Source organism: Echinops telfairi, unplaced genomic scaffold (assembly GCF_000313985.2).
Source record: "Echinops telfairi isolate 266 unplaced genomic scaffold, ASM31398v2 ScPeMD7_3533;HRSCAF=4204_0, whole genome shotgun sequence".
In the NCBI taxonomy this organism is placed as follows: domain Eukaryota; kingdom Metazoa; phylum Chordata; class Mammalia; order Afrosoricida; family Tenrecidae; genus Echinops; species Echinops telfairi.
This window is the reverse complement of record NW_022107431.1, coordinates 57,415,004-57,429,222: the sequence shown is the minus strand read 5'-3', so window position 1 is coordinate 57,429,222 and position 14,219 is coordinate 57,415,004. Positions and strand designations below refer to the sequence as shown.

At 43.4% G+C, this 14,219-nt stretch overlaps 1 protein-coding gene across 5 annotated transcripts in view; it reads right to left on the bottom strand.

The window, feature by feature from the left end:
* Positions 1–2,555: 2,555 nt before the first annotated feature.
* Positions 2,556–14,219, bottom strand: part of TPD52L1 (TPD52 like 1) — a 121,723-nt gene continuing 110,059 nt past the window's right edge. For 2 of the 5 annotated variants that reach the window (XM_045294488.1, XM_004702047.2), the window contains exons 5-8: positions 14,138–14,152; positions 11,879–11,917; positions 8,300–8,360; positions 2,556–3,580 (exon numbers count right to left, since the gene is read on the bottom strand). In XM_045294488.1, the coding sequence (XP_045150423.1) occupies positions 3,452–3,580; positions 8,300–8,360; positions 11,879–11,917; positions 14,138–14,152 (244 nt within the window). In that variant the 3' untranslated portion in view covers positions 2,556–3,451. Of the gene's footprint in view, positions 3,581–6,165; positions 6,527–8,299; positions 8,361–11,878; positions 11,918–14,137; positions 14,153–14,219 lie in introns of those variants that run through there. The other 3 variants (XM_045294489.1, XM_045294490.1, XM_045294491.1) reach the window with 3 other exon arrangements.

The window sequence follows — 14,219 nt, the reverse complement described above, 5'->3', positions numbered from 1 at the left end:
TTCAGAACTTCATCTAAGCCACGCTTGCTTTTCGATGCTGCACAACCCCTGACTGGCGGGGACAAAGTGACGGGTCCGTGCAGGCCTGCCTGGCGTTTTGATGTGGGACAGTAGTGCCTGCTCTTAGCATTCGAATGCCAGTTTCCATTTGCAGACTGCTTGTTAGGCTGCCATGGTGAGAATTCTAGGCTCTTTTCTTTGGAAACCCTTCACGGTAACCATGGATACCTAATCTGCAGGAAGCAAGGTGCATGATCTTTTCAGTAACAGCAAAAAGACGGACATACAGTTGCTCTGTATCGAGAAGCAGGGGGAGTGCACTGTCTGCTTACTACTGGGGACATGGTGGAGGCAAATCATTCCATCTATCAATAGTGCATATTTGTTGTCTTGACATGAAAACATGGATACAAGATAACCCCAGATTAAGTTCAAGTATTTATAACCAGAAATTTCTCTGTGCCTCTTGAGTTCCATTTTGAGAATTGTTGTGTTTGCAGTAATTTCCATAAATGACAGCTGTTCACTCTCGAGCAACCTTTACTGTACCGACAAAATCTGGTCACTTGATCTGTTATCCCAATTGATCATATACTAGACCAAGAGGGAATTCAGGGTTAGTACTGAATCACCCTCACTGGGCTGTGTTTAAATTTTATATATAAAGCAGTGCTATAAAATCTCATTTGGTAAGAAAAAAGTAAAATGAAAATCAATAAAAGATAGCTGTATTGAAGCCACCAGCAATGTCTGTAAATATTTACAGCTAATCACTTGAAAAAAAGTATTCTTTTTTTGGAAAAGGGATCTACTTGCCGGAATGTGTCGTAATAGCAAATTCTGTAATCACAATACAATTCAGAAAATAAGCCTTGGGTTAGACTCTGCAACAAAGCAATCCCTTCGAACTGCTTTTCCCGGTGGTATGGCATGCACCAGCTGCTACCTAATTCGGAGTGCCCGTTGTTTGCAAAAATCCATCTCAAAATGAGAGACGGTCCCCGGTCCCTAGCAATTTCACTTGATCATATTGCCAGTCTTCGCATTTATAGAGGAGGTAGGCATGATTTTGGTTTGCTTTGGTCTGCATAGTGCACTAAAGGTCACTGAAATGTAGCCATGGAGACGTCTACCATGCTTAAATAGAGTGTATCGAAAGTGTCCGTAGGCATGTAATTTTTAAATTTTTATTGTGACACCAAGTTGGGAAAAGTTGTTTACATATTAAATAATTTTTTACTCCAATCATCTGCCTTTATTGCGCTCAACTTCCATTTGATCACGAGAGGAGGGTGTTGGGGTTGAAGTTCATAGTATTATTCCCTGTTTCATTCATTCCCTGCTTCACATGTTTCAAGCTGACAAGGTGATCTGGGAAAAATAATCACCCGGTAAGCCGCTTCAATTCCCAGTGTTAGGTAACCATGTTGTTGCCCCTAGTTTGCCTCTGAGTTTATGCCACCCCACTATAAATAGCATGGCTGATCAAGGCATTCCATTGTAAAGAATAAATGTCTTGCTTTCTATGGGACTGTGAAAAAAAAGCTAATTTAGAATAAAATGCAGACTACTTTGCTGGCATAAGTTACCAGTAGTTGAAATCTCTACGAGATATGTTATAACATGAAGCTGTACTGTGACAACATGAATATTTTCCATCATAAAGTGACAAGTGGCTAAATTACCGAATGGTTCACTTTTTTAAAAAGCCAGGTTGTTTTGTCTGATAGTCACTGTTGCAATTTCTGATTGTTGCCATAATTTTTTGTCAGTTTCATTTCACGTACAGAATGTTGACATCCTCCCTAATTTGTCCTCCCGCACATGGGTTGAAGTCACGGTCCCATAGGGCTGGAAGCCAGTCTGGCTGGCTTGAGATTGCAGTGGGCAGGGACTAAATCTTTGTGGGCCTAATCTGCAGTTGCTTGCCGAGTTTGAAATGGTTGGCATTCTTTTAAACTCACTCTTGCTGCCTTTTGGAATGCCTCTTTTCTTCACACTGCGTCTTACTAACTAAAGCACAGCTCCACCAGCTACCAGTGTTGTGGAGTCGGCGGACACTGACTCATGGCCATCCTCATGGTGACCACCCACGTGTGTCTGTAGAACTGTGCGCCACAGGGTTTTCCATGGCTGATTTTCCAAGGTAGATTGCAAGGCCTTTCTTCTGAGGAGGGTCTGAGGGTACTCACAACTCCACCCATTTGGTTAGCTGTCCAGTGGCTTCTAAGCCCTATGTGACCTGGCCTTCAGCCCATTGGCTGGAAGACAAAATAGGGAGAATGTTAAAGTTCTTCCCAGCAGTGTTTCTTGGTCAGCTGTGGATGCGGGTCACAGCCCTGCTCCCTTTCTAAAACTCCCAGCCTCTGAGATTATGGGACCCTGAACCTGACTGATCTTCAACTCAGGGTGGAAATGATCTTAACGCCATTAATTTTAATAGAAACCTTCAGATTGACTTTAATTCAACTCTGGGCATCTATCCACTTCCTTTTCACTATAAACCCTTTAAGAAGAGCAATGGATGTACAAACAGATCACACAGACAGTTTGTGGAGTTTTAAATGGTGATTTTTAATTAATAGGTCTACTCCGTATGCATTTCAGAAATTTGTCTAGGAACTATATAACTCTGGAGCCTAACAACAAATGTAGATTCTCATTTAGAAGAAGAAAAGAGAGGTGTACAATCTGAAATGTAAAAGGGATCCCAGCTGTATAAATATGATGACTTTTTTCCTCCTTAGTGGCAGCAACTGGCAAATGTTTTCCACTACCTGTTACCTGAGTTAAGAAACATTCTAGGTAGATTGGAGTGAATTTTAGAATGAGAGAGTCTAGCAGCCCAGGGGAGCCGGGGTCATCCTTACTCAAAGGCGCCTGTCTCCTCTCCACCACATTGGCAAGTGGTTGAAATAGCATCTGCAGGGTCAGCGTCAACTCTCGTAGGGTCACCAGAACTTAGGAGACTTAAATTAACTCAAAGTCTTATCATTAAACGTATCTAACTGCGGAAATAAATATATGTAATTTATGTCGTTAAGTAAACTTCTCAGTATATCATTGATTGCTGGGCCCAGTTATAGAGATCCATCCAGTTTGTCTAATAGCACTGAAAGTATTCCTTCATGCTTGTCATCAAAGGTCAAAGCCAAAGCAAATAATTACCAGTTACGTGATTGGAAGATGAGCGGTATATTACAGAAAGACGGGTGGTGACTAGTCACGTGCCTCGTCGGCTCCGTAGGGGACATTTAACAGATGGCAAAATATGAAGACTCAAAGTTGGCGCTCAGGGTGACAACGCAAATACAGATGGGAATCAAGTCATCCAACTCGGTGGGGAAGCTCTGAATCACAGGCACAGGGCTCCGGGTTTTCCCAGAGGGGGTTGGTCTTCCTGTCTGGGTCTGTGAGCAGGGCATGGATCAGCAGCGCCCGCCCAGAGGGTCTAGCACTGCAGCTCCTGCTGGGCCCGCCCCGGGGTGCCTGCGCCTGAGCTCTGGGCGCTTGCCTGGGCCGTGGAGCTGAGCACCTCTTCAAAACTGCCTCCACCGTGGTTGGTCCCGCCTACTTTCGTCTGCAATGGGCAAACGCAAAAAAAGGAGAAATAATGGTTTCATATTAATAGAATGCTTTCATACGAGTGTCAAAAATTCAAATTCAGTAAGGCTCTCCCAACCCCCAACTCCCAAGATGAGAAGGATGTCCAGAAGTTTTCCTGGAACAGAGTGCTAACCCGTCAGCCACGCTTGGGTTCTGGGGACAGGGTTCCAAATTTTAAGGATGCATCAGACTTGTAGCAAACACTTCATCTCTTCTGCTCCTTGGTTAAGGTCCCCAATCCCTTCAGGAGCACAACCAGCTCTGTGGACGTGGGAGCCCCTGCCCACTACCCTGTGAACCAATTTAATCAAAACAGCACTGGATTTTAGATTACACTCACACAGCCCTCCCCCTAATATCACAACTTTACTATGGCTTAAATGGAGGCTTTCTCTTGGGGACTTCTGACAAGGGCAATGTGAGTCGGAATGGACCCCATGGTACTGGGCTTGGTTTGCCTTTAGCTGGGTTTCTAAGAACGGCCTTTTGAACCGTGAAACGGCTTCACCGACTGTGCTTTCTAAATGGCTCTGCTTTGCCAGGTAGGGATGGGTCCAAGGGCACTGGCCCCGTCACACCTTCGGGGCACTTGTCTTTATAAGAGAAACAGCCCCCAGTCACAAAGTAATAATGCCCTTCAAACTTGCCTTTTGAGTGCTTGTATCAGTTTATAAGCAGAAGCCAAGTGGGAAGAAATGAATAAGCATCTTTTAAAAATCCCAACTTACTAGAAAGCTCTTCCAAAGCATATGTAACCATATAAAATACTTTGTGCAAGACTTAGTAATCATCACATTGACCTTCTTTAGTCGTTAAAATGTGCACAGGAAAGGTATAGAACAGTTAAGTGTGCTTTGATGGCCAAGTTGTTAGCTACAGCTCAGCGGCACCCAGGTGATCACCGAGGAGAACAGGAATGTGTGGAACCCAAAAACGCACCACCTGGCCTGCCTTTAAGAAAATAAACCAATACATTTTAACCACGGTTTAAAGCAATTCAGTCATTGCAAAAACAAGCAAATAATCTCCCCCAATTCTCACTAAAAGCCCTCACCACTTCTTGGCCCACTGATTTACAAAACTGAGCGCTTCACTCGGGTTTAGAGGAGGGCGTCAGAAACCCCTTTCCTACAAAGTGAGGTAAATCGATGATGCTTCGTGGCCTTCAGCCTCTACTGTCAACACGCAGCACCTCGGCTGTTAAGCGGCAGGCGACGGCAGCCACAGGCAGTGGGGTGTGTTCCCCAAAAGCTTCATGTATAGACACTGGAATATGACCTTCTTGTCATTTAACTTTCTAATTTCACAGAATATTAGCCTCTTCTAAGTTTTTCCCAACCCCTTAAAATTGCAAACTCCATTCTTAGCTTGCGGGTCATTTACAAACTAGCCTCTGCCTGGCTCTGCCCCATGGCTAGTAGTCTGCTGACTCACAGCTCCTTGTCTCTGCATATTGCCTTAGCAGGTGGAATGGGGAAGTTTTCACAGGTAAATCATTTTTTCCCTTTAGAGAAAAAAGATTGCAACAATGCAAACTATTAACAGTCTCCATCCTCCTCTTTCTTTTTCTTTCCCACTTTAATTCTCCTTTGCAATCGGATGAATACCAATTACTGTAGTATTCTTCTGAGCTTTGATTCATTCTTGTTTTTTTTCTCGAGTACAAGGCAGGAGTGCATCTATTTGAAATAAATAATTTGGCAGTGGGACAAGGGAACACGGGAGGGGGTGGTCCCAGGTGTGTGAACACAATGGCTGCAGCCTGGAAGACATGAGTAAAGACCTTTTCTGGCAGGGACATGGGCCAGGAGCCTCTCTCTCGGAAACTTCCACTTAACAATGTTTTGGTCACTGTGTCCTGAAAAATTTAACTGTTGTTTGCATAAATTTTCATTTGAACGACTGAGTTGAGTTTCCTGATCTCTTACAGTGTCGACTGATAGGGGGTGGGGGATAATATGCTTTGCTTTTTTTTTTTTAAAGGATTTTATTCAGATCGTGTAATATGTTCCTTATGAAGAAGGTACCCTAAAGATACGGCGGGTTGGCAAATGGACAGGACTGTTGTGATATCAAGTGTGGTGTCAAGGGGTTTGGTTATAGATGACACAAAAAGCATGCCATCAACTGTAGAGGCGACACCAGCTGGGATGTCATATGACATTGCAAGGTTTTGAGCAGGAAGTACACAATTTTATGATGATAATGAATTGGCAAGTTTTCCATAGAAAACCAACCTCCAGGATGGGGTATGAAGGCAATCAATCAATTGGGTACAAACGCCACATGGTGCGTAGCAGACTGCAAAGATTGGGAGTAGACCTCCCCTTTCTTACAGAAAACTCTAAGAAGTCAGATGGAAGACAAATATAAACATGAGTCCCTAAAGTCAGTGGTTCTTAACCTTCCTAGTGCCCCGACCCTTCAATGCAGTTCCTCATGTTGTGGTGACACCCCCAACCATAAAGTTATTTCTGTTGTTACTTTTTAACTGTCATTTTGCTACTGTTATGAGTCAGGTGGCCCCTGTGAAAGGGTCCTTCGACGCCCCCCAAAGGGATCACGACCCACAGGTCGAGAACCGCTGCTATAAGTGGTGCTTTAAAAACCAAGTGGATCAGCAGAACATGTGAAGAGAAAGGCAGCCTTCAGACCTGCAGGGAATTTCATTCATCCTTCTGATTCATGGGCCACTCCCCCAAAGAAAAGGCGTTGGGTTCCACCATTGAAGAAAGATGTAAAATGTTGGGGATTTAAAACAGAAAAAGTAAACTACGGAGAAAATAAGCAACATGACGCAACTTTAAACAAATCTGTAGTCCAGGGAGATGGAGGAATGAGACATCCTTAATGATTGATCAGGGTGCTGTTCTCCATGCCTGGGCGCACCGAGACAGAGGAAGGAGGCATTGACCATGTCCTGGGAGTGCCGAGGAGAGAGAGATGAAGGTGAGTCGGATGTGAACCTTCTGAATCCCATAGAAAATCATGCCTGCATAGAATCCACGGTCAGGTCTGGGAAGACAGGCCGTGGGAATCAGAGCTGGTGAGGGCATGTCCAAAGAGGACACCTTGAAGGGACAGAAGGAGAGTGCTGATCAAACGAGTTGCGAGCTTACCAGGACTTTGTAAAAGCAAAGGGAAAGAGGCTGTGCTTTGTTCTTCTTTTGCTTCTTCATATCCCGTTCTTCTAAAGAAAACCTACAAAGTACAACTTCTCCTGTGTCAGAACTTATCTAACAAAAGAATCCATCCCTCTTGGATTGTCTAGGGTTAAAAAGCAAAGGTTGAGAGATCAAGTCCTAAGATTTCAGAGCTTTGAGTTCTGAGACTGAACATTGTAGCAAGAGAAATGTCTACCACCTTTACAAAAGTTGTCCTTTCACATGGGGCAATGTGGCGTCTCCTCCTGGTTCATGCAGGACAATGAGGCAGTCAGCTTTGGTAAAGGATTCACAGCCCCCAAGCCCTGAGGGGCATGTCTACACTGTCCTTCAGGGTCATCAGGAGTCGGAATCAACTGAGTAAAAACTGGTTTGTTGGCTGGAACTGGCTCGTGTACATCCAATCAACAATGATGCTGACAGCAGAATAGTGAACAATTAGAAACCTCTGCTTAATGAATGTTACCGATTAAGGCATAGTGAACACTGAGAAATGATTTCATTCTTGGGCCTTAAGCCATGTACCTCGGGTGTAATGAGATAGAAGACTATGGGAAAGGCCTCCCCTACGGAAAAAAACCCTCTGGGTCAAGATTAAGAGCATCTAGCTAAGAATAGAGTCTCGTGAACTCCCATCAGGTCTAGCACAAGTGAAAAGAGTCATGTGGTGACGAAACACTCAGAGTTGAATAGCCAGCATGCCCGTATATCTGCTTTAGTTAAGCACAAAAATGGATTGTACACAAAGTAGTGATACTTATTACAAGATGGAATAAAGTCAGTGTTTAGGAGCTATCCTTAAAAAATAATCATCTTCGTAGTCTTACTGATTTTTCCTGACCTTATGCAACTAAAGATGAGACTGCTTCTACTTGTGCTCTTTTCTATTCTGTACTTGATCTATTCTCAGGCAAGAAATACAGTATTTTTAGACCCACCTTGTAACAGGTATTATTTTCAGCTTAGACCCAGAGAGCAAATGCATTAATACAGAACAATGCTTTGTGACTCCATTTAATATTCCCTCAGTGGTCATCAGATTGTGCTCAGTGTGACTTTAACAAACCTCTTTAGGTTGCTGATGGCTTGGGGTGGCGTTTAATACTTCTGACCAAGTTCATGTTTGTTGGTCCAAGCCCACACTGGAGGAGCTTTGAGCTGTTACTGAATGCTAGTTCATGCTCTACAGTCAGATTTACATGCCCTTTATCACATCTACCTTTCTCTCTCACATAGCTACTTTTGGTGGGGAAAAGGAATAAGACTTCTAACCAGCCAAGGAGATTAATAATGAACACAACCCTAAGTACACTTCAATGAACAGTTTGTCCCTGAATGCATGACAGTGCAGGAAACACTGTTGAATACTGGTTTTCTTTAGAGATTGGCATGTGCAGGGAAAGGATCTGCCCTTCATGGATGCAACGAACACTGACTGGCACCATCTTCAGAACTAACCACCACCCCCAGCAATGACTAAGCTGCCCTAATTCAAGGGACTCAACCACCCAGAATGCACTTGTCTGTACCTTGAGGCTTGTGACAGTTGTCTCAACCCTCTCCTCAAATGATTTGAAAGTAGGAGAATTCCTAAAATAATAAAAGAAAAGAGGTCAGCTCACATACCTAGCTGTCTTAGCAACCATGCTGTTGACGTTTTCTGTTATTTGTAAACATCACCTAACAGCAGATCTGGCTATCAGCTTGCCTCCCACCTCAACCATGTTTTAAAATATATTGCCCATCCACTTGGGTAGGTCCACAAAGCCATCACTGGATATTTATGATTGTCAGTAAAGCGTTCTGATACTCAACTGTAGAATAAATAATATAACATTGGGCAATGATATTCAGTTACTGTTCAGTCCAATTCATGGTGGTCCCATATGTGTCCCTATGCAGTGAAATGAGTACCATAATTCAACAGTGCACCACTGTTTATTTCTAGTGAATGGAAGGAGTGACAGCTTAACTTCACTTACTAATCAAATTTCTTTCTATCACAACACTCCTTTTCCAAGCTTGATTTTTCTTTCTTTCTTTTTTTTTTGTAAGCAATAGAAAGTCTGTCTGGAGAATCATGTTTGAATGTTCCCAGTTGGAGAAGCAAGGTTATTTATTATTAGAGTGAATGTGCAGTATGCCAGAAATGGTTCAAGGAAAGGAAGGTTCATAAGCTTTGTTTCTTTTCCATGCCTTTATTAACTTCTATGAAGTGGTATTTCAAAAAGCTCATGATCGCAGTGTTTTATGTTAAAACACGCCCACTACTTGCTTACTACCTGATCATGATGGTGTTAGTGGCCATGGTTTTCACTTTTCTTCTCCAAAAAAGATGCGCTTGTTCTCTTATCAGACAGCACCTACTAAACGCTTGTTGGCATTTTATGTGTGACTCACTCATTGTGTTCAATATACTATCTTAGTACCGTCAGAGCTGGGTGCTTCGTTTGGCTTCTAATAGTTTTCTATATTGCATTTGCCCATGTGGTGCCATTTCTTTTAGTAATCTCATTACCACTGAAAATGGTATCACCAAGTTCAACTAAAGGAACAGGAAGTAAACAAAGAAAACCCTGTTTAAAATTTGGATCCATGTCAGTGTTTAGTGACAAAGGACTGCATCGTTCAAGGGAACAAGTTCCACTGACTGTTACTGGACTAGCTACCTCGTCTTCTCTCTTGAGTGTGAAGTGACATAAGAGAAATGGCTCAGGAGAACCTCCACAGGAGACGGCTGTAAAACAACCCCTCATCGGGGAGTTCTATGGAGAAGCAGGGCTCTAAGAGAAAACATAGAAATGAAAATGCTTTTTTTTAAGTGAATTTGGCTTTGTCCTCTGAGATTGTGACATCCCTAATGCTCAGAAATTCATTTGCATTCAAGCTGCATAAATTAAGTAGGGGGCATTCAATGGGCCCAAGGTCATACCGTATGTGGGACTCTAATGTCAGCCAAATGAATGATCTCTAAGGAACAATCTATATAGATGGCTTCAAAAAGTTTGTGGAAAATGGAGTTAAAAAGTAATGACATTTTCCCACCAATTTTTGAAGCCTTTCTTGTGGGTGTGTCTGCCGTTTTACTTTGATTGCAGCTTTTATTTGGCCTGCTTACATGATGATCATCAGCCGTTGTGTACAGAACTGCAGGTGGCAGACAAGCAAGTCTGATGGCTCAGGGGTATATGTTAGACGAGTAAAAACATTTTTTAGGTTTATTTCTAGCTAGCTTATGGAGACTGTGTGTGACCAATATGTCACTAGACAGATTCCTAGCTCACACAGAAAATGCATGTCCAAGCCTTCTTTGAACACTCAGCCTCAAAACTAAATGAGGAAAGGTGCTCAGAGCCACAGGTTTTAGTACATGCTCCATTTGGGTTTTCCTGTAGTAGGGAGCAAATCTTCCAAGGATGCACTAAATGATCTCATCTATATCTAAATATATATAATCTATATACTTGATATTTGTTACCAAGTGAGTTTAAATTTTCATATCAACAAATTTACCAAAGAAGGCCAGCATAGAGCAGACATTCCTCTAATTAAATTCCAGAAGACTGCACGGTGCAAAACACAGAGAAAGTCTAATCTGATTTAATCACAGCATGCACAACCACCTACAAACTCTCACACTACAAATGACCCTGGAATCAACTTAAAGCTTCAGTGATCTCAAATTGTTGAGAGTCACTGAATCCCTTCAAAACTGGATCCAGCCCTCAGCATGTGCAGCAGGGCCGAGGAGCCCAGCCCTGTCCAGAGCAGGATAGAGTCCCAGCACCTTGCTTTCTCCTACCGCCCAGGGACCCCAAGGGGAACATCGGGAGATGAGCTGGTCATTGGGTTCTAGCCCCTTTTTATTGTTGTTTTTACAAAATTACATAATTCTCAGTGTTGTTGAGAATACATTGCAGCAGGATATACAGCCAGTAAACAATTTCTACATGTACAATGCAGTGGCATTGACTACATTCTTCAGGTATGCAAATACTCTCACCTCCTTTTTTGAATGGTTCCACCTCCATGAACAGACATAATATTTCCTACGTGCCCTGTCTCAGCTTTCAAGTTGCTCTTGTCCACCGGATCCCATCTAGACAGTCCTGAGGAGGACGCATGCTCACGGCAGACCATCTTTTCCAGTGAAGGAAGCCGTGGCTGTGTTTGGAGCTTTCAAGCAGCATTCTTGGTATTCGGCAGAAATGTTTAAAGATGATCTCTGTCTGGGCAATAGTTTCAGGGTTCATCCAGCCTCCCTGGCTTCAGAAAGTCTCACTTTTGCAAGTCTGTTCTGAATGATGTTCTTTTTGATCAGGATTCTCTATAGAATCTTTGATCAAGATGTTCAGTCACTCTAGCCCTTTGTTTTAAAAAGGATGAAACTGAAATCACAGAGGTGACCTTCCCATCGCTACAAAGCTAATTCTTGGAAACTCGCAACAAAACCTAACAGTTGAAAAGAAAGCCTAACAGCCATTTTTGTGCACTGATTGCTCTTAATTAGATTGGATCTGATTCTATTAAGAAGGCATGCAAATGTAAAGGGCAGCCCTAGGCTGGCAGAGCGCAGGTTTTCACTGGCCATTCACTTTAAGGGCATGTAGTTCAACAGACACCTGGCCTTACTACGGACCTGGACAAGTCTTAATGACGCCCTTTCCAGAACTGCCGCCCTCTTAATGATCTTGTTTAAGCTTGCTCCTAAGCATCCATTCGGTTCTGCTGATATAAGAAACGCATTTCAAGTTCCAGGCCCTGTGCTAAGTAGGACATCCTTTCTGCCTCTGAAAACCCACACGGGGCCGGGCTCATCTGCCCAGAGGAGAGCAGGATGGATTCGTCACTCTTCTTGCCCCCCAGCAGAGACTGTGTAGTCAAAAGCCTGGGGCCTCCCACTTTACTTCTACCAAACTGTCAGCGTTGTTTTTGAAGGTTATTGGGAAACGGAGACAGTTTGAGCACTTTGGGAATTTCCTTTTACATAAAGGAAAGAAGAAAAAGATGGCCACAAAATCCATGTCAATAAAGTAACAACTTCACACACACGCTGCATTAAGAGTATATAAAAGTAAGATTATATAAAAGTAATTGACGCACATTACCTCATAGCAGGCATACTTATGGAATGGCGAATGGAGTAGCTTCAAGGCAAAAGCAGATTAAAAGTGGGGTGGGGTGGGGGAGAGAAAGAAAAAGAGAAAATAGTGTAATGTAAGTACAAGATCAACTCTCTAGGCACAGTATTAAACCAGCAATTCCCAGATCTGAAATAGGCTCTGCCCACTCCACCAATGTGCTATTTGTTTTCCTTGGGTTTTATGGGCTACTGTCAGCTTCCCAAGGTGCCCTGGTGGTCAGAAAGTGAATCACTGGATGGTAAATTGCCAGGCCTCCGCTCTGCAGGAGGAAGAGGAGACTGCAGGCTCCCAGAAAGATTTACAGTTTGGGAAACCATAGGGAGAGGTTCTACTCTGTTCAGTGGAGTCAGTGGGTTTTCTTTGGGTTGGCCTGCTTCTGAGGATACCAATAGGTGGCCCATGGCATACTCTTTTACTCCCTTAGTTTTCCAAACCCAGGGAATCTGAGAAAAATGTCTGTTTCCCACCCAGTTAATCCCAGCAGTTTAGGACCTTTCTCTTCATGCCCAAGCAAGGGCGCTACCCTGTTCCCATTCAAGAAAACAATCAGGGATGGGCAACGCCCCCAGGCAGATAGAAGCTAATGGTTCCATTGTAGGGAAACTGTGCAAAGTAATGTACACAGTTAATAGCTCACATAGTCCCACAAGAGGTCATGGACTCAGCATCTCTTCTGATTTAATGGTCAAGGACATCTGGTACAAATACAAATACTCCTGAGGATTCTAAAGGACTCAGGCTGACCTCTCCTCCCTCTGATTGCCTGATATTTTCTGTGTCAATTTTACTCAGAAATTAAACTGAAAGGCAGGCAGAAGCAAAATCGGATTCGTCTTCCCGGGATAGTGTTCCCCCATCACAGTCTTCACCACCGTCGAGAAATCAGCAGGTCGGGAAACAAACACACCACCCTTACCTGACTGTATCCACTGCGGTAATTAGTATGGACAGCACTTTACTAAACCACAAAGAGAAACTCAAATTTCAGACTCACTGCCATCAAGTCGATTCTGTGTCTTAGCAACCCTGAACTGCCTCTGGGGGTTCTGAGACTGTCACTTAGTATAGGAGTAGAAAGCCCTCTCTCTCTTTGTCCCACTGAGTGGCTGGTGGTTTCAAACTGCTGACTCTGTGGTTAGCAGCTGAATACGTACCACCAGAGAGCCTAGACACCGAGAAATGGACCACGAAATTCAAGGGGTACTTAAGGTCTTACCCATACACTATTTAGAAGCTATCAGCAAAATATGTCCTCAAAACTCATATGAAAAAAATTACTAAAAGAAATTGTCAGCAAGATCAATCTACCTCTTTAAATATAAGTCATTTTGTTTATAAAATAAGATTCAGAAAATATATAAACCACACCGTTCTATCTGAAAGGTTATACTAGAGGCTTGGAGCTTCGTAACACACATGCTTTTCCAGTAACTTTTCTCCCATTCGGCTTCAGAAAGCACAGCGTTGAATGCAAAATGCCCACATTCATCACAGCAACAAGAAGTTCAGAAAAAAATGGCCATCTAGAAAAAATAATCTCCAGTTTCTCAATTTTACTTTTTACCAATTTTATAAAAACACATAAATCTCAAATCCATTTTCCTTCTTTCAATTTTAAAGCTGGATCAGAGATTTCTGCTGCTGTGGGAAAAGAAGATGCACAAAGAGATTGTGCAGCAAGGACATTGATGTAAAGTCGGGGATGAGATAGAAATGTGCCTAGACAATTTCCAAAGGAGCGCTGGCGGAACTGACGGTGACGTGAATGGTGGTGGAATCCAGCCAGCAACTTCTCTGGAGTGAGCCCAGTGACTTGCTCCATAAAGATTGCTGTTAGGTGCCCTTGAGCTAATTTGAGACTCAGAGAGGCCCATGGGAGCGAAGAATTGTTCCTAAAGGTTTTCAAGGCTGCAGTGTTTTGGACGGGCCGATCACCAGCTCGTTTGCTTCTGCAGAGTCACCTGGTGGGTTTGAACCACCTACCTTTCAGTCAGCAGCTGAAAACTTAACTGCTGGGCCACCGGAGTGCCTGTAAACTGACTTGAGGTCGCCTAAGGACAATAAGGAATGTCGATGGATGGAGGGCCTCACAGTCTCTAGCTTCCTGGTCCTTAACTCGCTCAGGAAAATGAAGCTAGTTTTGCTGTTGGAGGAATCGTGTGATGGGAACAGAGAGACTCTGAGAAGCAGGCCAAGACCCACCTCGGCCAGGACGGTGCTTACCCGATGGAGTGAGACCTGCATCCAGGCAGCCAAGGAGAGAAGAACAAGGAGAGCATATTAGGACGCAAAGCAATGGCCACAC